This window comes from Anomaloglossus baeobatrachus, unplaced genomic scaffold (genome assembly GCF_048569485.1).
Source record: "Anomaloglossus baeobatrachus isolate aAnoBae1 unplaced genomic scaffold, aAnoBae1.hap1 Scaffold_164, whole genome shotgun sequence".
NCBI lineage: Eukaryota > Metazoa > Chordata > Amphibia > Anura > Aromobatidae > Anomaloglossus > Anomaloglossus baeobatrachus.
Window position 1 is genome coordinate 28,760 of NW_027441934.1, and position 26,365 is coordinate 55,124.

General features: G+C 45.7%; 1 protein-coding gene across 1 annotated transcript in view; it reads left to right on the forward strand.

Annotated features, from left to right (window-relative positions):
- The window catches only part of LOC142260685 (uncharacterized), a 37,961-nt gene extending 18,070 nt beyond the window's left edge, over nucleotides 1-19,891 (forward strand). The window contains exon 4 of the mRNA XM_075332052.1: nucleotides 19,031-19,891. Coding sequence (XP_075188167.1) covers nucleotides 19,031-19,704 — 674 coding nt within the window. The 3' untranslated portion in view covers nucleotides 19,705-19,891. The remainder of the gene's footprint in view (nucleotides 1-19,030) is intronic.
- Nucleotides 19,892-26,365: the final 6,474 nt, after the last annotated feature.

Sequence of the window (26,365 nt, forward strand, 5' to 3'; positions counted from 1 at the left end):
TTGTTGTTAAACCTGTAAAAAGAAAAACAGAAAAAAAAATCCAAATAAGAAACCAACTTCAGCATCGAGTTTTTATTGCTGATGTCGAGCGATACTGGTGGGAAAATAAGGGAAATGTCTGTTATTACCACATATACCCTGCCCCCGCAGTGACTGACAGCCGCTCAGCATTAGAACCTGCTGTCAGTCAGTGCTGAGAGCGCGTATACAACCGCTGATCACTGTATACTGAGCAATGACTAAAACCTCATCAGGGTCATCCCTATGACTGAAAGCCGGACACTGTCATATTATATGTTTCTGACCACATGTAAATATTTCTTAGCTATTTAGTAACACTTATTATTTTGTATATATGGCTGATTTTTACCTGGCTGGGGCTAATAGAAATTTGGATTGACCATGGTATTTTCTTATATTTCACATATTCCAAGTAGGGAGGCGGGAGGGGTCAGTTCAGTATTTAAGTATATTTAATTTCCTTTTTATCAGTGACCACATGACCTCTGTGTATGGGGGGAGGAAGCACAGTCAGCTCTTTCCACCTTGAAAATAAGCCCTAGTAGGATTTTTGGGGCTTTTTTGACTATACAGTAATTAAAATATAAGCCCTACTCTAAAAATAAGCCTTAGCTGCGTTTCCATAGGGAAGTGTCCAAGCATCTAAAAAAGTTAAAGAATACAGCAGGACTCGTCATCAAAGAAAGCAGACACCCCCAAAAGAAAGCAGACTGACCCCCCCCCCCCCCACCCAAAACAAAAATCAAACTTACCAGACCCCAAACAATTACAGTTGGCAAGTACCGATGGTGGATGGGCTCTCACACAGAGATCTGTGTCGCTGTCGGGTCCTTCACCGTTCCAGCTGCATCGCACCGCAGAGCTGTGTATACAGTGACAGAGAAGGCAGAGGCAGTAATAAACCGTCTCTGCCTTATGTAGAGATGGACGGATTTCCTCTCCGTTGCTACATGTTTGCGTATAGATGCACTGCTATGTAATGACATTGTAGAGCATCACTACAGAGTAGGAGTCAGATCACCCGGATGTTTAACCCCTTCACCCCCGGCCAATTTTTCAGGGGGTTTTATTGTTTTTTTCGCTCCCCTTCTTCTGAGAGCTGTAACTTTATTATTTTTCAGTCCATTTTGCCATGTGGGGCTTGTTTTTTGTGGAACAAGTTCTACTTTTCAATGAAACCATGAGTTTTACCATATAGTGCACTGGAAAACAGCAAAAAAATTCCAAATGCAGAAAAATTGCAAACAAAGCGTGATTGCACGATTGTTCTTCAGATATTTTATTCTCTGTGTTTACTATATAGAAAAACTGATGTGTCGCTGTGATGTCTGAGGTCGGTACAAGTTCGTAGAATCAAACATGAATAGGTTTACTTTTATCTAAGGGGCTAAAAAAAGAGAAGTTTGTCCAAAAAAGTGGTGCACATTTTGCGCATCCAGTAGCGTTCTCATGATCTCTGGCTCAGTGACGGCTTACTTTTTCTGTCTCAAGCTGAAGATTTTAATTGTACCGTTTTTGCGCAGATACTACAGTTTGATCGCCTGTTATCGCATTTTGCTCAAAATTTATGGTGACCAAAAAACATAATTTTGGCGTTTGGCATTTTTTTGCTGCTACATCGTTTATCAATCAGATGAATTGGTTTCATATTTTGATAGATCAGGCCTTTCTGAACGCGGCGATACCAAATGTGTGTATATTTTTATTTTTTTTAACCCTTTCATTGTCAATGGGGTGAAAGGAGCGTGATTTGAACTTTGTGTTTTTTTTTTTAATTTTTGAAAACTTTTTTTTCTACTTATTTTTATTTTACTAGTTCCCCTAGGGGGCTATAAGGATCAGCAGTCTGATCGCTCATTCATTTCTCCCGATCAGAGCAGCACTGGTCAGATCGGGAAAAATACTCATCTCCTGTAACCTGCAGTACTTGGCTGCTTGTTACAGGACCTAAGTCATGTGAGCTACAGGAGTCATCATATGACCCTGTACTACCATCACAACCATCGGATCCACGTGATCAGGTCACGTGACTTCCGGTGGAGGCCTATGAGTAAAGTTTTATGGCGATTGCGATTATACTGGGGCTGTCACAATTTGACAGTGCCATTTAAGAAGTTAACAGCCCCAGGCAGATCGCGGATCTGCTCGTATCTGCTAGGCACACATCTCAGCTGTACAAATCAGCTGAGGTGTGCGTCTATCTCTGCCGGCTGCCGGCAGCAGCAGGAGGGAATTAACACTGACCTCTAGGACATAATTTTACTGCCCACACTCGTTAACGGGTTAAAGTCTACGAGCTCCAAAACCAGAATATCTAAACTTTATTTACATAATTTTTCTAGTTTAGGAGTGAAATATAATGGGGGCACATTTTGTAATTGGGATCATTTTCACTATTTTGCTGCCTTCATACAAGAAATGGGTGGTAAATTGTGCATCAGCGAGTGTACAGATCCGTACGCCATGTGTGGCCCCTCTTCTTCTGTTAGAAACAAGAATACATCGAATCCTAATTCCATTGCCCTGTTCTTAACCGAAAAACTGGGAAATTATTTATTTTTGCACTTTTGTATTTTACTACTCTTATTCCGGGAGCAATTACTCTTATTTTTCCGCTCACATTGCCATATTAAGGATTGTATTTTATTATATAGATAATGTGCTACTTTTATCGGTCGGTTTTACTACTTACATAGCACATTTCATGTTGAATTTTTTTTCCTGCTCAAATGATGTCTCACCTTCATTATTATCTCCATTAATTTTACATATCGGCTCATCTTCTCCCCATTCAGGGCCTTATAATATCGGATCCTCTCAGTGGAGATCTTCTATAGAAGAGAATTCTCCTGATTGTCCCGTGAAGGATGGATATGGACAGGGACAAGATGGCGGAGAGGATATTACACCTCACCCTAGAGATCCTCTTCCGGCTTACTGGAGAGGTGAGAGATTCTGATGACGTCACATTACACCATTCTTATCTATGGGAATAACAGATGGACAGAACTGGAGAGGTGAGGACTCTGGAAATGTCTGGAGTGAGATTTATTACTGTGTCTCTCCATAACCAGGATTACACAGTAGTGAAGAAGACCTCTAGTGAGCGCTGTCAGGCCCCTGTGTCTGAGGGATGGGGAAGACCCCTGAGCCCAATCACGGGGCCTCCACCTCAGCCCCCGATACATGAGGACATCAATGACCAGAAGATCCTAGAACTCGCCTACAAGATGATTGAGCTGCTGACTGGAGAGGTGACACTGCTGGGAATGCTGGGACATTATCATAGTATCATAGTATCATAGTTTTAAGGTTGAAGGGAGACTCTAAGTCCATCTAGTTCAACCCGTAGCCTAACATGTTGATCCAGAGGAAGGCAAAAAACCCCAATGTGGCAAACAAGTTCCAATGGGGAAAAAATTTCCTTCCTGACTCCACATCCGGCAATCAGACTAGTTCCCTGGATCGATACCCTGTCATAAAATCTAATATACATAACTGGTTATATTAAATTTTTCAAGAAAGGCATCCAGGCTCTGCTTAAATGTTAGTAGTGAATCACTCATCACAACATCATGCGGCAGAGAGTTCCATAGTCTCACTGCTCGTACAGTAAAGAATCCTCGTCTGTGATTATGATTAAACCTTCTTTCCTCAAGACGTAGCGGATGCCCCCGTGTTCCAGTCGCAGGCCTAGGTGTAAATAGATCTTTGGAAAGGTCTCTGTACTGTCCCCTCATATATTTATACATTGTGATTAGATCTCCCCTAAGCCTTCGTTTTTCCAGACTAAATAACCCCAAGTTTAATAACCTGTCTTCGTATTGCAGCCCCCCCATTCCTCTAATAATCTTGGTCGCTCTTCTTTGCACCCTCTCCAGTTCAGCTATGTCCTTCTTATATATCGGTGACCAGAATTGTACACAGTATTCTACGTGCGGTCGCACTAGTGACTTGTACAGAGGTAGAACTATATTTTTTTCATGAACACTTATACCTCTTTTAATACATCCCATTATTTTATTAGCCCTGGCAGCAGCTGCCTGACACTGTCCACTAAAGTGAAGTTTACCATCCACCCATACACCCAAGTCTTTTTCTGTGTCTGTTTTACCCAGTGTTCTACAATTAAGTACATAATCATAAATGTTATTTCCTCTACCCAAGTGCATGACCTTACATTTATCTACATTAAACTTCAATTGCCACTTCTCAGCCCAATCCTCCAATTTACATAAATCTCCCTGTAATATAAAATTATCCTCCTCTGTATTGATTACCCTGCAGAGTTTAGTATCATCTGCAAATATTGAAATTCTACTCCGCATGCCCCCAACAAGGTCATTTATAAATATGTTGAAAAGAAGCGGGCCCAATACTGACCCCTGTGGTACCCCACTATGAACTGAGACCCAGTCCGAGTATGTACCATTAATAACCACCCATTGTTTCCTATCACTGAGCCAGTTTTTAACCCAGTTACACATATTTTCCCCTATCCCCATTATTCTCATTTTATGTACCAACCTTTTGTGTGGCACCGTATCAAAAGCTTTTGAAAAGTCCATATACACAACATCCACTGCATTTCCCTGGTCCAGGCTTGAACTTACCTCTTCATAGAAGCTGATCAAATTAGTTTGACAGGATCGATCCCTCATAAACCCATGTTGATACTCTGTCATAAGGTTATTTTTCTTGAGATACTCCAGTATAGCATCTCTCAAGAAACCCTCAAGGATTTTACCAACCGTAGAGGTTAAACTTACCGGCCTATAATTTCCCGGCTCAGTTTTTGTCCCCTTTTTGAATATTGGCACCACATTTGCTATGCGCCAGTCCTGCGGTACCGACCCTGTTATTAAGGAATCTGAGAAGATTAAAAATAATGGTCTATCTATCACAGAACTCAATTCCTGTAGTACTCTGGGGTGTATGCCATCCGGGCCCGGAGATTTGTCAACCTTAGTGATTTCGAGGCGGCGGCGTACTTCCTGCTGGGTTAAGCAGGTAATATTCAAGGGTGAATTTATGGCATCACTGGTCATGTCATCTGCCATGGCATTTTCTTGTATAAAAACCGTAGAAAAAAAGTCATTCAGCAGGTTGGCTTTACCCTCATCCCCTTCCACCATTTCACCAAGACTATTTTTAAGGGGGCCAACACTATCGCTTTTCAGTTTTTTACTGTTTATGTAGTTAAAGAATATTTTAGGATTATTTTTACTTTCTCTCGCAATGAGTCTCTCTGTCTCAAACTTAGCTAACTTAATTTGCTTTTTACATATTTTATTTAATTTTCTATAATTATATAATGCCTCATCACTACCTACCCTCTTTAATTCTTTTAAGGCTTTCTGTTTTTCTTTTATTGCTTCCCTTACAGCTCTATTTAGCCATAGGGGTTTCCTCCTATTTCTAGCATGTTTGTTCCCATAGGGTATATTTTCTGCACAAGTCCTATTCAGGATGCTCATAAAAGTCTCCCATTTGCTTTGTGTACTTTTATTACTTAGTACATCATCCCAGTTTATTGCACTAAGATCATCTCTCAACCGTTTAAAATTTGCTTTCCTGAAGTTTAGTGTCCTTGTAGCCCCTCTACTATACATCTTACTAAAGAATACATGAAAACTTATTATTTTGTGATCACTATTCCCCAAGTAACCCCCAACTTGTATATTTGATATGCGGTCTGGCCTATTGGTTAGTACAAGGTCTAGTAGTGCTCCCCCTCTTGTGGGGTCCTGTACCATTTGTGAAAGGTAATTATCTTTCATTGTTATCAAAAATCTATTTCCTTTGCTGGAACTGCAAGTTTCTGTTCCCCAATTTATATCAGGATAGTTAAAGTCCCCCATAATAATTACCTCTCCGAGACTCGCTGCTTTATCAATTTGCTTTATGAGGAGATTCTCTACCTCTTCCATAATATTCGGCGTCTTATAACACACCCCTATCAGTATTTTATTATTCATTCTCCCCCCCCTTATCTCCACCCATAGGGACTCTACATTCTCAGTACCCTCACATATGTTGTCACGCAGGATGGGTTTTAAGGATGATTTTACATATAGACACACACCTCCCCCTCGCTTATTTGTACGGTCATTCCTGAATAGGCTATAACCCTGTAAATTAACAGCCCAGTCATAGCTCTCATCCAGCCATGTCTCTGATATCCCCACTATATCATAATTTTCTTCCAACAATATTAATTCTAATTCCTCCACCTTATTTGTGAGGCTTCGGGCATTAGTGTACATGCACGTTACGTATGACTCTGTACCTATATTCCTGCTTACTGTATTGACTGTCCTAACCCTTCCCCCCGTACCACCCCCAATTTCATTACTTGTGCCCTGGTCACTATCTGCACTACATTCCCCTTCTATAAAGTGAATACCCTCGCCCCCCATTCCTAGTTTAAACACTCCTCCAACCTTCTAGCCATTTTCTGCCCCAGCAGAGCTGCACCCTCCCCATTAAGATGCAGCCCATCCCTAGCATAGAATCTGTAGCCAACTGAAAAGTTGGCCCAATTCTCCAGGAACCCAAAACCCTCTTTCCTACACCAATTCTTGAGCCACCTGTTAACCTCCCTGATCTCTCTTTGCCTCTCTGGTGTGGCTCGTGGCACAGGTAGTATTTCCGAAAATACCACCTTTGAGGTCCATGCTTTAAGCTTACAACCTAATTATACAGTAACGCTATGAAAGGATCGGGGGTGACGGTATCATTGTATGTGTCAGGTTCCTATAAGGTGTCAGGACGTCACCGTCTATTTCTCCATGGAGGAGTGGGAGTATTTAGAAGGACACAAAGATCTGTACAAGGACGTCATGATGGAGGTTCCCCAGCCCCTCACATCACCAGGTAATAGACAGGACTAAATACACACGGCCTATAATTATCTGTATGTAAGGAATGAATTCAGTCCCTGTATGTGTCTCCTCCAGTTCTATCCAGTAAGAGGACAACACCAGAGAGATGTCCCCGTCCTCTTCTCCCACAGGACTGTAAACAAGAAGATCCCGATGTTCCTCAGGATGTGTTTCCTCCAGCTCTATCCAGTAAGAGATATCTACTCATGCACTTTCTGCACTAATTTTGTGGTTACATTTTTAGACTTTCTGCTCTGTTTTTTTCAGCTGTATTTTCTTTGCTTCTGCTTCTTCTGCTGTTTGTTTCTAGTGCCTTCTCTATGTTGTTATGAAGGAAACTAAAAGACCTGCAGAGGGTTCATGAATATCCTGTTTCCCTGAAAATATGACCTACACCGAAAATAAGACCTAGCATGATTTTATAGGATTTTTGGAGAATGCTTGAAATATAATCCCTACTCCAAAAATAAGCCCTAGTTACAGTCAGAGCCAACGTTGGGAGGAGTCAAACTGCGCAATTTCACAGGAACCCCACTCTCTTAGTGACCCCATCAGTTGTATTCTAAGGTTGATTGTTTAAGGACCTTTGATGATTTCAAAGTCATGTGACATGATGCATACCTCCCAACTTTTAAAGAAGGGAAAGAGGGACAAAGTTTGCGGTGCGCAACGCGGCAATTTTTAGGCCACACCCCTAACCACACCCATTTTACAAACGGCCACACCCATATCCACTCCCCATCTACACCCATCCAGCAAACTGAAACTGCAGAAGCTGTCCGTGATCGCTCTGAGCTACCACAGAGCAGCAATGTGCAGAACAGGCAGGGAGTTAACTACAGGGTGTGCAGGCAGCTAGGACCCAGGAGGAGAGCTGAACAGGGTGTGCAGGCAGCTAGGACCCAGGAGGAGAGCTGAACAGGGTGTGCAGGCAGCTAGGACCTAGGAGGAGGGCTGAACAGGGTGTGCAGGCAGCTAGGACCCAGGAGGAGAGCTGAACAGGGTGTGCAGGCAGCTAGGACCCAGGAGAAGAGCTGAACAGGGTGTGCAGGCAGCTAGGACCCAGGAGGAGAGCTGAACAGGGTATGCAGGCAGCTAGGACCCAGGAGAAGAGTTGAACAGGGTATGCAGGCAGCTAGGACCCAGGAGAAGAGTTGAACAGGGTATGCAGGCAGCTAGGACCCAGGAGAAGAGCTGAACAGGGTGTGCAGGCATCTAGGACCCAGGAGAGGAGCTGAACAGGGTGTGCAGGCAGCTAGGACCCAGGAGGAGAGCTGAACAGGGTGTGCAGGCAGCTAGGACCCAGGAGGAGAGCTGAACAGGGTGTGCAGGCAGCTAGGACCCAGGAGAAGAGTTGCACAGGGTATGCAGGCAGCTAGGACCCAGGAGAAGAGTTGAACAGGGTATGCAGGCAGCTAGGACCCAGGAGGAGAGCTGAACAGGGTGTGCAGGCAGCTAGGACCCAGGAGAAGAGTTGAACAGGGTATGCAGGCAGCTAGGACCCAGGAGGAGAGCTGAACAGGGTGTGCAGGCAGCTAGGACCCAGGAGGAGGGCTGAACAGGGTGTGCAGGCAGCTAGGACCTAGGAGAGCTGAACAGGGTGTGCAGCTAAGGGTATGTTCACACATCAGGTTTTTGCTGTGCGGCACAATCCGGCGCCTTGCGGGAAAAACGCATCTGGTTTTCTTTTTGCCGCCGGGTGTGGTTTTTCCTCATAGACTTTTATTAGCGCCGGATTGTGCCGCATGTACTTGCGTTTGATCTGGTTTTTGCCTGATGCGCAAAAAACGTCACTCCGGCGGCCGCACAGGACGCAGAGAGGAACGTTTTTTGCCAGCGGCAAAAAAATGCATAGCTCCGGGTGCGGCGCTGTGCGGCATGGTGCATAATGAAAGTTTATGCGAGCCGGATTCGGTGTCATGCTTCAAACGCCGGAAGCATGTACCGTATCCGGTTTTTACTTCTGAGCATGCCCAGAAGTGATATAAATTCATTGCTTGTCAGAAAATCAATCAGTCACTCACTCTCAAACTCTCTCACTCACTGACTGACTCACTGACTTATTCACTCACTCTCACCCACTCATCAATCACCGACGCGGGGCTGCACGGCTGTCACACTGCTCCGGCGGCTTCTCCTGATTTGAAAATGCCGGCCGCTCATTATTCAATCTCGTATTCCCTGCTTTCCCCGCACACCGGCGCCTATGATTAGTTGCAGGCAGACACGCCCCCACGCTGAGTGACAGCTGCCTCACTGCAACCAATCACAGCAGCCGGTGGGCGGGTCTATATTGTGCAGTAAAATAAATAAATAATTAAAAGAAAAACGGCGTGCGGTTCCCCCCAAATTTGATACCAGCCAAGATAAAGCCACACTGCTGAAGGCTGGTATTCTCAGGATGGGGAGCTCTACGTTATGGGGAGCACCCCAGCCTAAAAATATCAGCCAGCAGCCGCCCGGAATTGCCGCATCCATTAGATGCGACAGTCCAGGGACTCTACCCGGCTCTTCCTGAATTGCCCTGGTGCGGTGGCAATCGGGGTAATAAGGGGTTAATCATGGCAGGCGTCTATGAGACACCCCCAATGATTAACCTGTAAGTGAAAGTAAATAAACACATACACCCAAAAAAATCCTTTATTTGGAATAAAAGACAAAAAAACCCCTCTTTCACCATTTTATTAAAATCCCCAAATACCCCTCCAGGTCCGACGTAATCCACAGAGGTCCCGCAACGCTCTCAGCTCTACTACATGAAGCTGACAGGAACGGCAGTAGAACACCGCCTCTCTCTATCAGCTCCACGCAGCAACTGAAGGGAGTCGCGCTGCCAGCGGTGACGTCACTGAGGTAATGCCGGGTTGTGTGCGGTGAAGATGCGTGCAGGGTAGTGCCGGCGTGTGCGGTGATAATGCGTGCGGTAGTGCAGGGGTGTGCGGTGATGATGCGTGTGAGGTAGTGCCTGCCTGTGCGGTGATGATGCGTTCTGGGTAGTGCTGGTGTGTGCGGTGATGATGCGTGTGAGGTAGTGCCTGCCTGTGCGGTGATGATGCGTGCTGGGTAGTGCTGGCGTGTGCGGTGATGATGCGTGTGAGGTAGTGCCTGCCTGTGCGGTGATGATGCGTGCTGGGTAGTGCTGGCGTGTGCGGTGATGATGCGTGTGAGGTATTGCCGGTGTTTGTGCAGTGATGGTGGGGTCTCTGTCTCTCTCTCAGCATAACAAAAAAAACAAAAAACGGATCCGTCGCATCAGTTTTTTCTCAATCTGAGACGGATCCGTTGCATCAGGCACAAACCGGATTGTGCCTGATTGGAAAAAACTGATGTGTGAACTTAGCCTAAGGCTGCTTTCACACATCCATTTTTTGCCATGCGGCACAATACGGCGCTCTGCACTAAAAACGCAACCGTTTTTTTTTTTTTGCTTCCGGTTGCGGTTTTTCCTGCATAGACTTACATTAGTGCCATATTGTGCCGCATGGGTTTGCGTTCGGTCCGGTTTTTGCCGCATGCGGCAGATTTAGCCGATGCGGCGGCCGGATGGAACGGTGCCTGGCATGTTTTTTGTCCAACAAAAAAAACCCGCATCCGGCCGATGCGGCGCGATTTGCAATGCATGCCTATGGACGCCGCATGCGGTTTTTTCCACTGCGCATGCTCAGTAGCCTGCCGCAAGCGGCAAAAACCGGACGGGCCGCATGTAAAAAACGTATGCAAGGGATGCGGTTTTGTCGCCGCATCCGTTGCATAGGTTTTAGAGCCGGATTGGCCGGCTCTGCAAAACTGGTGGTGTAAACTTAGCCTAAGTTGCAGCAGCTCTGCCAGGCAGGAGATCATGTGGTCGGTAGCTGATAGAAGCATTGGTAATGCTTCTATCTTTGCATATTACCGGCCAGTGCTGTCTGTGCACCTGCAGGAGAGGACACAAGTGGTAAGTACCCACTGTCTTCTCCCCAATGTCCTGATCTACCGTGTGCCTGCAGCATTGAGAAGCAAACACTGCACACACGATAGATCAGAGAAACAGCTGGAGGAGCACAGGCTCCGGACCGGAGGGGAGAGAGGGGGAGGGAATCAGCGCTGGAGACATTCATTACCTTAGCAGCAGCACAGAAACTAGCGTAGCGCGCTCTGCTCTGTAATGCTCAAGACACGTGTTAGGATGGTAGGAGGGAAAAGCAGCGAGGTGGTTAGAGAGTGGGTGGGCGGAGCCGGGATAAAGACCTCCCGCCCGTGGCAACGGGACAAACTCTGCAAAGCGTGATAGTCCCGCTGTATCCGGGACGGTTGGGAGGTATGCATGATGTAACAAAATGTCTCTTAATTGCAGGGGTCTAAATAAACTGAACAAAAGACAGGCTGGCATGCTGGACTGGCATTAGGGGAAAGAGAGAGCAAACTGGACAATTTCACAGGGCCCCCATTCTCCTAAGAGCCCCAGTGTTTATATGTCGATTTTAAGACTGCTTAACCCCTTCACGACCATGGACGGATATATCCGTCATAAAGCGTGTCCCGTTAAGCCCTGCCCCCTGCCGCGGGCATGCGGCGGCGGTCGGCACACATATGATGTTTCACTTTCGTTTTCCCTCGGCCGAGAACAGAGGGAAAAAGAAAGTGACTGAATCTGCTGTTTACAGCTGTATAGCTGTGATCAGCAGATAGATAATAGCGATCGGATTGTTGATCGCTATAGCCCCCTAGGGGGACTAGTAAAATAAAAAAAAAGTAAAAAAAAAAGTTTTAAAAAATAAACAAAAAACCTAAAAGTTCAAATCACCCCCCTTTCCCCCGATTGAAAATTAAAGGATTAAAAAATAAATAAATATACACATATTTGGTATCGCCGCGTTCAGAAATGCCCGATCTATCAAAATATAAAATCAATTAATCTGATTGGTAAACGGCGTAGTGGCAAAAAAATTCCAAACGCCAAAATTACATTTTTTGGTCGCCGCAAGTTTTACGCAAAATGCAATAACAGGCGATCAAAACGTAGCATCTGCACAAAAATGGTACCATTAGAAACGTCAGCTCGAGACGCAAAAAATAAGCCATCACTGAGCCATAGATCCCAAAAAAATAAGAACGCTACGTGTTTCAGAAAATGGCGCAAAACGTGCGCCACTTTTATTGGACAAACTTGTGAATTTTTTTTAACCCCTGTGAGGTAGCGCGGTCGGCTGCGCGGCCGAAGACACGGGATCCAGGCACCAAGGGTCACAGCACACGGTTTATTGCACAAACCAAAAGTCCAATACAGCATACAGTTGTGTCTCCGGCAGAGACTCGGGGAGTTGTGTTCACTCCCTCACACACTAGGCAGCCACGCCCATGTTCCTGTTTCCTTTTAACCCTACTCTCAGCCTGTAGGGAAACAGGATTAACCCCGGACTGGAGTTGCTTTCTATACATGGAGGGAGCACAACCGGGGCGAGACGTACCGGCCGTCATAGACCAGCCCGGTCACAGTCTCACATACCCCCCCCTCAGTTCAAGCGTGCGGGGCTGAACTCCCGCCATCAAACACGGGCCGCGGGACAAGGCATCGGCGTTGCCCTGCAACCTACCGGCCCAGTGTTCAACCGTAAACCGGAAGTTCTGCAGAGAAAGGAACCACCGGGTAATAGGTAATAGCGTAGGGACTCCAAGGCCCACTTAATCGCCAGGCACTCCTTCTCCACTACGCTATAATTCCGCTCGGGAGGGGTGAGCTTCCTACTCAAGAAGGTGACGGGGTGTTCCTCCCCCTGAACCACCTGAGACAGCACTGCCCCCAGGCCGACCTCAGAGGCGTCAGTCTGTACTATAAACTCCTTCCGGAAATCAGGGTTGACAAGAACGGGCCTTCCGCACAGGACCCCCTTCAGGGCCCGGAAGGAGTCCTCGGCCTGCGGAGTCCAGCGCACCATGACGGACTTCTTGCCTTTGAGAAGGTCCGTCAAGGGGGCCGATAGTCCCGCAAAATTCTTTACAAACCTCCTGTAGTACCCCACAATACCCAGGAAAGCCCTAACCTGCTTCGTGGTCAGGGGTCTAGGCCACTTCCGGATCGCCTCCACTTTGTTAATTTGGGGCTTAATCACTCCTTGGCCTATTACGTAGCCCAAATAGCGGGCTTCCGTGAGCCCCAACGCACATTTCTTGGGATTGGCTGTCAATCCGGCTGTTCGGAGCGCGTTCACCACCGCTTGCACCTGTTCCAAGTGGGTCTGCCACTCGGAGCTGTAAATAATGATGTCATCAAGGTACGCTGATGCATACGCCTGGTGGGGTTCCAGCACCAAGTCCATCAACCTCTGGAACGTGGCCGGAGCGCCGTGTAACCCAAAAGGCAAGACAACATAGTGGAAGAGACCCTCCGGCGTAACAAAAGCGGTTTTCTCCTTGGCGGACTCCGTCAGTGGCACTTGCCAGTACCCCTTGGTCAGGTCGAGCGTGGTGAAATATCGCGCCTGTCCCAGCCTATCAATCAGCTCATCCACCCGGGGCATGGGGTAGAGATCGAACTTAGATATTTCGTTCAATCTCCTAAAGTCATTGCAGAACCTTAAGGAGCCATCGGGTTTTGGTATTAGGACAATGGGACTAGCCCATTCACTCCGGGATTTTTCGATGACCCCTAGTCGTAGCATTGTCTTCACTTCATCTGATATGGCTTGTCTTCGAGCCTCCAGTACCCGGTATGACTTCAGGCGTACCTTCAGGTGAGGCTCGGTGACAATGTCATGTCGTATCAGACTTGTCCTACCAGGCAGCTCGGAGAAGACATCGGGGTTCTGCTGAACCAGCCGTCTGGCCTCTCGCCTCTGTTGCTTGGTGAGGGCTTCTCCAATCCTTACTTCCGGTTCGTCCTCTCCGGAGGTCGCTGGAGCCGGGGTTGAACGACCCGAAGAGGAGGGAGATGGGGAAAAATCAACCATCAGGCTTTCCCGTTCCTGCCAAGGTTTTAACAGGTTGACATGGTATATTTGTTCAGGTTTCCGCCTACCGGGCTGCAATACCTTATAGTTGACCACCCCGCTTCTTTCCTTTATCTCGTAGGGGCCTTGCCACTGAGCCAGGAACTTACTCTCCGCCGTGGGGATTAATACCAACACCCGATCCCCGGGTTTAAAGGTCCGCACGGTGGCTTGTCTATTGCAGCGGCCGCTTTGCGCGGCCTGAGCCTCCTGTAAATGCTCCTTCACAATTGGCATGACCGCGCTTATGCGGTTCTGCATTCCTAAAATGTGTTCAATCACACTTTTATGGGGGGTGGGCTCCTGCTCCCATGTTTCCTTTGCCAGGTCCAACAATCCCCGGGGATGTCGCCCGTATAACAACTCAAAAGGCGAAAACCCCGTGGATGCCTGTGGCACCTCTCGGATGGCAAACATCAAATAGGGAAGCATCATATCCCAGTCTTTCCCTTCTTTGGAAATCACCCTTTTAAGCATGGTTTTCAGGGTTTTATTGAAATGCTCCACTAAACCGTCCGTTTGAGGATGATACACAGACGTACGCAACTGCTTGATCTGGAGCAGCCGGCATAGCTCTTTGGTCACTTTAGACATGAATGGGGTCCCCTGATCCGTAAGGATCTCCTTGGGCAACCCCACCCGGCAGAACACAGCAAACAACTCCCGAGCTATAAGCTTTGCTGCAGTATGTCTGAGAGGTATCGCCTCTGGATACCGGGTGGCATAGTCAACGATCACTAGGATGTGTTGGTGCCCTCGAGCGGACTTTACGAGGGGCCCCACCAGATCCATCCCTATCCGTTCAAAAGGGACTTCTATAATGGGTAACGGTACCAACGGACTGCGAAAGTGGGCCAGGGGTGCGGTAAGCTGACACTCCGGGCAGGTTTCATAGAACCGTTTTACTTCCCCAAAGACCCCGGGCCAATAGAACCTTTGCAATATTCGCTCCTGCATTTTCTTGACCCCTAGGTGGCCACTCATCAGATGTTTATGAGCCAAGTCGAGGACCCGCCGGCGATACGGCTGGGGCACCACCAACTGCTCTACCCCCACGCCCCGTATTTCATCTACCCGGTAGAGTAAATCCTGCTTAAGAGCGAAATGGGGGTACCTTACCTGGGCACCGGGCAGCTGTGCCACCCCGTCAACCACTGTCACCCGACTCCGGGCATGTATTAATGTAGGGTCCTGGAGTTGGGCTGTCCCAAACGTATCCGGGGACGTCTCCAACTCCGGGATGGGCTCGACCAACTCAGCCTCTCCTGCCAATACCTCTAGGGGCGACCTATCGGGTTCACACTCTGTCCCTATCAGGGGGACCCCTACGGCAGGCGTCCCGGATTCGGGATTGTCGGGCTCAGGTCCCGGACTGTCCAATACCTGAGGGGACTTAGGAGGCCCCTTCCATAGAGTCCAAAAATACGGCAGATCCCTTCCTAGGATCACGTCATAGGGAAGAGAGTTCATAAGTCCCACCTCATGTTGCACCTGCCCACAGGGTGCTGTGATGGTGACAACTCCCGTGGGATAGTCTCGGCGGTCCCCATGTATGCAAACCACCCCCACGGTACGTCCTGTGGCCTTTATTTTAGCCCTTAGGGTTGATCGCACAAGGGTCACTAAGCTTCCGGAATCCAACAAGCCTGTAACTGGACATCCATTCACCTGTATTTGGCACAAGTGGGGCTCAGTCTCCGGGGAGACAAGGTCCGCGGTATACACCGCCTGAGCATACATTGAACCCCGCCGGGTAACCCCACAATCCATGGGCTCCGTGGTGAGTGGACACTGAGCTTCCATATGTCCCACCCGCTGGCACCTCCAACATCTAATAGGGAAGTATACCCCCTTGTCGAGTTGTCGTTTAGGGTACATAGCCTTCCGGACCTCCGGGACGGCGGGCGCGGCCTCAGATGGGACGGTAGCGGACTCCCACACCGGTGTCAGCGGTGGGTCCTTGGCCCGAGGCTTAGAGGGGCCGGACCGACGGGCGGCACGCAAAGTCTCGGTGTCCCGTATCAAGTCCTGCGTAGCCACATGCCGCTCCACCAGGCTCACTAATTGGTCCAGGGTACTTGGGTCGCCCTGTCTTACCCACCGTTGAATGGTGACGGGTAAAGTACGCACAAAGCGATCAACCACTACCCTTTCCACCATTTGCACAGGGCTCAGAGTGTCAGGCTGCAACCACTTCTTTACCAGATGCAACAAGTCATAGGCCTGGGAGCATACGGGTTTGCCTTCCTCATAGAACCACTGATTTACCCGCTGAGCCCGTACATAGGTATTCACCCCCAACCGAGCAAGTATTTCGGCTTTCAGGGTCGCATAGTCTATGGCGTCCTCGGTACAGAGGTCCAGGTACGCTTTTTGGGGCTCCCCCGTCAGATAGGGCGACAATACCTCAGCCCACTGGGGGGTCGGCAGCTTTTCCCGCTCGGCCACCCGCTCAAACACCGCCAGGAACGCTTCCACATCATCCCCCGGGGTCATCTTTTGCAACGCTTGTCTCACCGTTTTCCGGACGCTGCCGTCGTCACCCGGTCTCGGGGTTGTTGCTGCCGGTCCGGCACGGATCAACTTGGCCAGGAGAACCATCTGTTCTTGGTGCCTTTGTTCCTGCAATTGCAAGGCTTGCTGCTGACGTGCATTGGCCTGAACCAGCTGCTTTAGTATGTCCTCCATGGCGTCGCCGGGTTTGGGCTGTAGTATAGCCGCTTGAATCCAGGACATGTGCCACCGGGTCACCAGAAATGGAAGCTACACCTCACCGGGCTGGCATGCCCGCCGATTCTCCACCATATGTGAGGTAGCGCGGTCGGCTGCGCAGCCGAAGACACGGGATCCAGGCACCAAGGGTCACAGCACACGGTTTATTGCACAAACCAAAAGTCCAATACAGCATACAGTTGTGTCTCCGGCAGAGACTCAGGGAGTTGTGTTCACTCCCTCACACACTAGGCAGCCACACCCATGTTCCTGTTTCCTTTTAACCCTACTCTCAGCCTGTAGGGAAACAGGATTAACCCCGGACTGGAGTTGCTTTCTATACATGGAGGGAGCACAACCGGGGCGAGACGTACCGGCCGTCATAGACCAGCCCGGTCACAGTCTCACACCCCTTAGATACAAGTGAACCTATACATGTTTGGTGTCTACAAACTCGCACCGACCTCAGGCATCATACCCACACATCAGTTAACTTTTACCATATAGTGAACACCGTGAATAAAACATCCCAAAAACTATTGTGCCATCACACTTTTTTTGCAATTTTTCCGCATTTGGAATTTTTTTGTTGTTTTCCAGTACACCATATGGTAAAACTTATGGTTTCATTTAAAAGTACAACTTGTCCCGCAAAAAACAAGCCCTCATATGGCAAGATTGACGGAAAAATAAAAAAAGTTACGGCTCTCGGAAGAAGGGGAGCAAAAAACAAAAACGCAAAAACGGAAAGTGCCCCGGGGCTGAAGGGGTTAAGGACGTTTTTGACAACATGTCATGTGACCAAAGATCTCTTAATTACAGAAGTCTAAAGCTGAAAAGGCGACAGGCTGGTGTCTGTGTGTGTTCACACCAGTTTTATCCAGCTTTGCCAAAATAAGCAGAGCATGACCAGAAGAAGGGTGTAATGCCACGGCTTCTTTAATTCGTAACAAACTGTGGCATTCGCTATGCCAGAAATCTTACTCTAGTCCCTAACATCATTTTTCAGTGTCCATCTCTGGTCTTGATGAACTGGAGTCCTAATGGTTATCTGCACAGCCCGCAAGACCCTGCTACCTGCTTTTACGTCGAACCACAGGCTTGGGCAGGCTAGCAAGAGTTATTCTCCAGACATGCTGGTGGTTGTTGTGTATTATTGCTGTGAGCTGTTGTGGTGTTAACCCTTTTTGTCCTTTTGGTGCTGCCTGCCTGCTCTTGCTTTTCTCCTTAGTCCCTCACTGTTTATTTCTGTGAGTTTGCAATGTGTCCCATCTGTCTTAATCTATGTTTTTGAGAAACTGTGGAAAGAAAAGCGCAATAGGGTCTTACCCCAAAAAGGGAGGAAGATATGTAATAAAAACACACTCACCTATAATGGTTGTGCCAGTCACAACCACTATACAGGCATATATAAGATCCAGGTCCAGGCAGCAGTCCCAAAGTTGGCTGATAACAGAGAGTGATAGAAGAAGGGTCTTAATTCCGCGCCAAGGACTCAATGGATCCAGGAAGAGATTAATGCTTCTTTAATAACATGCACAAGTCTACGCGTTTCTGGAGACACAGCTCCCTTCATCAGGACATTGGCAAGAGAACATCAAATCAAATCAGATTTGATGTTCTCTTGCCAATGTCCTGATGAAGGGAGCTGTGTCTCCAGAAACGCGTAGACTTGTGCATGTTATTAAAGAAGCATTAATCTCTTCCTGGATCCATTGAGTCCTTGGCGCGGAATTAAGACCCTTCTTCTATCACTCTCTGTTATTAATCTATGTTTTTATCATATTCCTGCCCCTTCCTTCCCAAGGGCTATAACATATTTGATCTGGTCAGGGGAGTAGTAAGGTATGGGACTCTGCCATCTCCAACTTCAGTGGTAATCCAGAGGTTAGGAATAGCTTAAGGTCTCCTAGCATGAGGGACAGTATAGGAGCCACCTGTCCGTGATTATCCTGCAGTCACATTGTGATAATCCATAACATTATTTACTGTAGCACATTCCAGAGAACTGGTGCTAGGAATGGGAGATCCGAATTAACGAAGATGTAGCTCTTAGATGTTGAAATTGGAAAACAGATTCAGAATACATTTTTTCCTCATTTTAATTTCTGATGTTATGGTTTAAAAAATAAATGTACTTTCGAGATATCATTAAAATAATAACATTGTGTTTATTTTTAGCAGATGACTGTATTGGGAGTTCAGATGGAAATTTAATATCTTCAGAATTTATAACAGATGATGACAGTATCACACATGATACATATGAAGACCATGATGCTGTCCCAGATATACCTCCGGTCCTTCCTCGGAAAGCTTTATCACATGATCTTTTCAAACAAGTCCAAAATTCTGATTTATCACAGAATTGTAAGCAAAATAAAAGTTACAGAAGTGATATGGAACATGAAACCGATCCTACAAGGGAGAAACCGTTTTCATGCCCAGAATGTGAGAAATGTTTTGCTCGAAAATCAAACCTTATTTATCATCAAAAATATCACACAGGGGAGAAGCCATTGTCTTGTTCAGAGTGTGAGAAATCTTTTGTTCGGAAATCAGAACTTGTTAGACATCAGAAAAATCACACAGGGGAGAAGCCATTTTCATGTTCAGAGTGTGGGAAATGTTTTAATTGGAAATCAGAACTTGTTGTGCATCAAAGAATTCACACAGGGGAGAAGCCATTTTTATGTTCAGAATGTGGGAAATGTTTTAAGCTGAAGTCAGAGCTTGTTAGGCATCAAAGATCTCACACAGGAGAGAAGCCATTTTCATGCCTGGAATGTGGTAAATGTTTTACTAGGAAATCATCTCTTGTTGACCATGGAAAGGTTCACACAGGGGATAAACCATTTTCATGTTCAGAATGTGGGAAATGTTTTATTCTAAGCTCACATCTTGTTACACATCAAAGATCTCACACAGGAGAGAAGCCATTTTCATGCCTGGAATGTGGTAAATGTTTTACTAGGAAATCATCTCTTGTTGACCATGGAAAGGTTCACACAGGGGATAAACCATTTTTATGTTTTGAATGTGGGAAATGTTTTTCTCAGAAATCAGATCTTGTTAAACATGTGAAGAGACTGCACATGAAAGAAACCTTTTTCATGTTGTGAATAATTGAAATGTTTAACTGGTAAATCAAGTCTTGTCGACTATGAGAAAACCCACACAGTAGAGGAGCCATTCTTGCATTCAGAATTTAGCAGATGTTTGGGTCATTCCATGTCAAGTGGACCAGTGGTCCCCACTCGACCTTCTCCGATTTTGTTGAAAATTTATAAGGATGTACATGTATGTTTGAAAAGAGGTTCTGTAAAATTTTAGGGCCAGATCTCAAATACATTGGGCACTGTTGACCTTTCACTGGAGGTCCCACCAAGCCTGCGGCTTCAGCTAAGAGGATTTTGCAAACTTTGGCACATAGCCATTAGAGTTCTATACTGGCTATGATGCTGAAATTTGGCATACTAGCTCAACTTTTGCTGCTAAACACGATAAAATTATTACCGGCTATGACAAAACAATATTTCGGCCGCAATTTTGTGTCAAAGTAGCTTGTAAAACGTGTTGCATAAAATGTATGCCTAACTTTGCCCATATATAACTCAAGACCAAAAACCAATAGTAACTGGTGCTTTTCCCTGTACACCAAACATCTACATGACTTTGCATTGCTGCAATATCACGGTCAAAGCATATGTATTTGTGGAAATATTCACACCCACATATGATGAAAAACTATAAATAAACGAATTTTACCTATTTTTAGGTCAAATTTCTCAAAAAGGGTACCCCTAAAATATATTAATTCTGATATCATTTGAAAGAGCACATTTTTCTCTACAAGGATCATTGGGGTTTGTTTTGGAGTCTCTCAGTTTAAGAAAAGAAAAATGCCACTGAACATGGTGTTATTTATTAATACGCAATGAATGGTAACTGCACTATTCAAACCCTAGCGTTGGTTCATGGTGGTTATACCAAAACCAATTCACTAAGAATTGGTCTTATAATCCTATTAAGAGTTGTAATAATGCTGTCTTTCGAGAATTGGCAGCCCCATCGCCTAGGAGCCATGGCCGATAGCTGTGCAAGGCCAGCCACGGGTGGTCTCTTTATCGCAGGTTCCGAAGCCTGAGGGTGGGTGTCTTTGCCTAGGATCCCAAGCCTAATATTGTGTATCTTTTGTTGGTTCCCAAGCCATAATGTTCAGTCTAAGTGGTCTGGAATTGTTGCTTCAGCGATGGATCTGCAGCCCAGTACAAAAATTTCAAAAATTTTCTCAACTTGTGCCACCACAATGCGCTGAATGGAATTTTTTTGGTACCAGTCATGGAAAGTCGCCCTGTGATGGGATTGGAGGGACAGCAAAGAGGTTGGCAGCTCGTGCCAGTCTTCAAAGCCCAACTGAAAACCAAATACTGACCCCGGTGGATTTATTCAACTTTTGCAACGAGCAACTGCATGGAATCAAGTTTTTTTGTTCCAAAAGAAAAAATTGACGAAATACGGGTAGTTCAAGAGGAAAGGTTCAAAGATGGACATACAATTACTGGAACAAGAGAAAATCACCAGTTTGTGCCAATTGATGACATAAAGATTTGCATTTCAAGGGTGTCTAATGACCCTTCATCTTTCATTGCCCATGTAGATATATCTGTCAGATCAGAAATGCCTTTTGTGCCAATTGCAAACCTCCAGCCAGGGCAATACATTGCCTGCATTTACGATAGGAACTGGTGGATTGGAAATATTTCTGAAGTTTCAGTCGACGACCATGATGCATTAATACATTTTATGCATCCTCATGGACCAGCTAGCTTCTTTGAGTGGCCTGTGAGAAATGATACATGCTGGATTCCCGAGCAGTCAATCATTGCAATAATTCCAGCACCAGCTGCAACAGCAATGGGCCGACAATACAGCTTCTCTGAACCGATTATGTTGCAAATTCAGCAACAATTCCAGACCACTTACTTAGACTGAACATTATGGCTTGGGAACCAACAAAAGATACCCAATATTAGGCTTGGGATCCTAGGCAAAGACACCCACCCTCAGGCTTCGGAACCTGCGATAAAGAGACCACCCGCGACTTGCCTTGCACGGCTATCGGCCATGGCTCCTAGGCGATGGGGCTGCCAATTCTCGAAAGACAGCATTATTACAATTCTTAATAGGATTATAAGACCAATTCTTAGGGAATTGGTTGTGGTATAACCACCATGGACCAACGCAAGGGTTTGAATAGTGCAGTTAGCATGCATTGCGTATTAATAAATAACACCATGTTCAGTGGCATTTTTCTTTTCTTAAACTGAAAGACTCCAAAAAAAAAACAATGATCCTTGTAGAGAAAAATGTGCTATTTCTAATGATATCAGAATTAATATATTAATTGAGAAATTTGACCTAAAAATAGGTAAAATTCGTTTTTTTAAAGTTTGTCATCATATGTGGGTGTGAATATTTCCACAAATACATATGCTTTGACCGTGATATTGCAGCAATGCAAAGTCATGAAGATGTTTGTTGTACAGGGTAAAGCACCAGTTCCTATTGGTTTTTGGTCTTGAGTTATATATGGGCAAAGTTAGGCATAAGTTTTATGCAACACGTTTTACAAGCTACTTTGACACAAAATTTTGGCCGAAATATTGTTTTGTCATAGCCGGTAATAATTTTATCGTGTTTAGCAGCAAAAGTTGAGCTAGTATGCCAAATTTCAGCATCATAGCCAGTATAGAACTCTAATGGCTATGTGTCAAAGTTTGCAAAATCCTCTTAGCTGAAGCCGCAGGCTTGGTGAAACCTCCAGTAAAAGGTCAACAGTGCCCAATGTATTTGAGATCTGGCCCTAAAAATTTACAGCACCTCTTTTCAAACATACATGTACATCCTTATAAATTTTCAGCAAAATCGGAGAAGGTCGAGTGGGGACGATTTTTAAAACTAGTCCACTTGATGTGGAATGACCCGTTTTCATCATTAATCCGGTCCTGTTGTCAGATGAGTCACATGGGAGAAACCATCATGATGTACCGTGATTCAATGGGTTTTATCCAAAAATCAATTGCTCCACTAAGAATTGGTCAGGGAAAGCACCATTTTCTTTCTTTTTAAACTTACTGTATTATTATGACCATAAACCGTACCTAGGTTTTAGTGGAGGAAAATAGGGAAAAATATTGTAGCAAAAAAATGTAGTCATTACGCACTTATAGGGGGGAATCTGCTGCTAACACTGTGATGGGGGCAATATCCCCCAATTCTGTACTAATGTCCCCCATTCTTGTACACTTTCAGTTATATATGTCGATCATTCTGGTGTATATGTTGTTCTTCCTGGTAAATATGTTCCCTATATTTGTCCTATCCTGGTGTATATGGCTTGCATCCTAGTATATATGGCCCTTATCTTGGGCTCATCCTGGTATATATGATCCCCATCCTGGTATATATGGCAATCATCATGGTATATATGGCCTTCATCATGGCCTCATCCTGGTGTATATGATCCCCATCCTCGGCCCATTCTGGAATATATCTTTTATCCTCGTATATATGATCCCCATCTTGGTATTTACATGTGAAAATGGGCCCCCTTACTTCTTGGGCTGCAGGTTTCACCACTGATGTGTCTGCTTCTGCCGTCATCCTGGCATATATGTCCCTCATCACGCTGCAGACATAAAAAAAAATGATTATACTCACCATCCCTCTGCTCCCCCAGTGTGCGGTCTCGTCTTTGACGGCAAGTGAATTCAGTGTGTAAGTGGCGCATCGCATGACGTCACTGCGATGCACCTGTAGTTACACACAGACATCAGCTACCGGAAAATCCACTGCTCCCCACACCCGGAATTATGGACTTGGGGAGTAGTGAATATTCATTCTCTAATAGCAGACACACGTGATCACCCAGCTGCAGCATTAAGTTGGCGCCTGGGTGATCATGTGTGCCTGCTATTAAAGAGGATGAATATTCACTGCTCCCCACACACAATTCTACCCACCCCTCGATGCCAGCTTCAGTGCTCAGAGGTAGACGCGATTATGGGAGTGAGGAGCAGTGAATTTTGAAGAGTCAGTATTGAAGTAAATCACATTGTATATAATTGCATTTCAAAACTTGTTGTTATGTTAATAAATGTAAACAACATCTGAACATGCGGGGGAAATTTTTGGTGATCACCTCCGGTCACCATAACCCCTAAATAGGATAGCCAAAATAATAATTCCCTGGTAGAGACTCCATAAATATCAAGAAACCAAAAAGAAAAGAGTCACTGACACTACCTTAATGCAAAGAGTTATACAAGTTTATTAATCAGTTATATAAAAACACATAGATTAAAAGAGGTTCAAAGATAAGTGCTGGAGAGGATACAAAAAACAAGGGGCTGCAAACCACTGCTGAAAGTGTACAGAAAGTGCATCAAATAGTGGCTGGGGAACCTGTGTCACCACGTAATAATTCAAAGATCGGCTCAAAGCCTGCAAAAAAATTTTACCATATGGACCAAAATAAGGTGCTGCCTAGTGCATGCATACAGGGCACAAGGATGGTATAATAAGTGCCCCGCACACAAACACCATGTCTGGCAGGAAATAAAACCGGGGAGAAAATAAACCCCTAGCACATGGCAAAATACATATAAGTTTTGCAGGTCAAGACAGTAACAATGAGCAGGGACACGTACCCATAATAACCGAGTCAGCAGATGGAAATACAGCTCCACAGACCCCAACGCGTTTCGCGAGGGCTTCTTCACTGGGGGTCGCAATAGGTGGTGTGTTTCCCAGAGTATAAATACATACAGGACAGCTGATCAAAATTCGCGCAATGGCGACATACGTAATGGCGCATGCGCAGTCGGCCCGGAGGTGTCGCCCGGAACTTGCGTCAGCACTCCAGTGACAAGGTCCGGGATGGAAAACCCCTTCAGACGTCATATCCGGCCAGTCACGTAGTGGAGGCATCAGCAGTCACCAGGCAACGCAGGTCGAGCGCGCATGCGCACTATGTCACCAGCGTTTGAATACGCTTCCACAAATACCAACGTGGGAAGGTCGCATCCAGAGAGGATGCCGACCAAAACCATATTGGAAAGATCAATAATAGGGGGCCTGGATAGCAGCAGCCACATCTTAATATGAGGAGCACATACGTAAATGCATAAAAATATACAGACATAGAATATATCCTTAAATATCCAAAAAGGAATGCAGGCAGCATTTACAAAGAATATATAAATCAGGTGTCGGGCTGATGCTTCTCCATAATCCCGTGACATAATGTTCATGATCCATAATCAGGTACACATATAATGTATGACGTGGAAGAAAAAATCCAGAAACAAATGAACCTCAGCGCTAAAAATAAAAAGAAAAAAGGGAAAAAAAATACACACACATTAGTAAAAAGTATGGAAAAGAGGAACGAATATAGTTGTCAATTGACAAGATGGTACAGCACGCCAAGATGTTAGGCATATGGATAAAAAGTATATACAACATAAAATATGAATAAGAAAATGGAAACATAAAGGGAAGGAGGTAACCAAGGCAGGACATCACATTATAGGAAGGGGGCAAAGGACAGCCTCTCATTGAGGCCATTAGGGGCAACAGATCCCACGAGCACAATCCATCTGCATTCCATTTGTGCAAGGCGCCCTGACGTCAGACCGGAAGTAAAACATCAAATGGAGCGCAAATGCGCTCCACTCATAGAAACCTCCCGGAGTCAGAGATTACCCCCGGGAACAAGATCATCCATTCTCACTGGGTAAACCCAGACAATCCTGATGGTCGGACGTCAATCAGGAGGACTCATATTAAGGAGCACACACTGTGCTCCACCTGTGAGACCTTCCCTATATCATACACCACCCGGAGAGGGGTCATTACATAAGGACCTAAGGAGCCTAAATGGGCCAATAATAAATAATAATTTTAGATAATGGCGTGGGGAGCAGTGAATATTCATTTTCTTTTTTAGCTGGCACACTGTTAGCCTTTTTGAGAGCCTTTAGGAACATTTGTGAAAGGTTTTGATACTGGATTATATTTAGATAATTCACTAATCTCAGGTTGCCCACTGCTTTATTTACTAAAAAGCGCAGCCCCAGATTGGAGATAGGAACTCTGAAGTATATCACATTGTATATAATTGCATTTCAAAGCTTGTTTTGTTAATAAATGCTTGTAAATATATATTCTTCATGCCTGTCTTTCTTTATTGTCTAGATGTGATGATTTTGCCTCAGAACCTCTGGAGTTGATGCAGACCTGTAGACATTTCACACAAAAATAGTGAGGGGAGAATTGAATCACACTGCATCCTAGTGTCACGCTAGGTACGGGGAAGTACCAAGCGCATGGAGCAAGGGAATGGAAGGGAAACCCTGTGTCTAGGAAGATGATGACCCCTGACTAAACCTACTGCTGGTCCCTGGGGTTCCTCATTACCCGAAATAGGTTCTGCACCCATGCGCCAAGCCGGATACCTGACCCTAGGTATCCCTAATGCTGGGCCCTAAATAGGGAACAGATGGGATGAGCTCTTTGTCAACCCCACTAAAGAACTATAGAAGACACAAGGGGGACACGAGGAAATGCATGATCTACTTATCATTAATGTCTCAGGAAAGAGTTCAGCAGAGCTTTCAGCAACAACACCACAGAGGAGAACAAGCCATCTGCTTGCAACCTCGGTTGGAAAGAACTGAAAATATCACCAGCACAATCCAAAGGAAGGAATGGGAATTT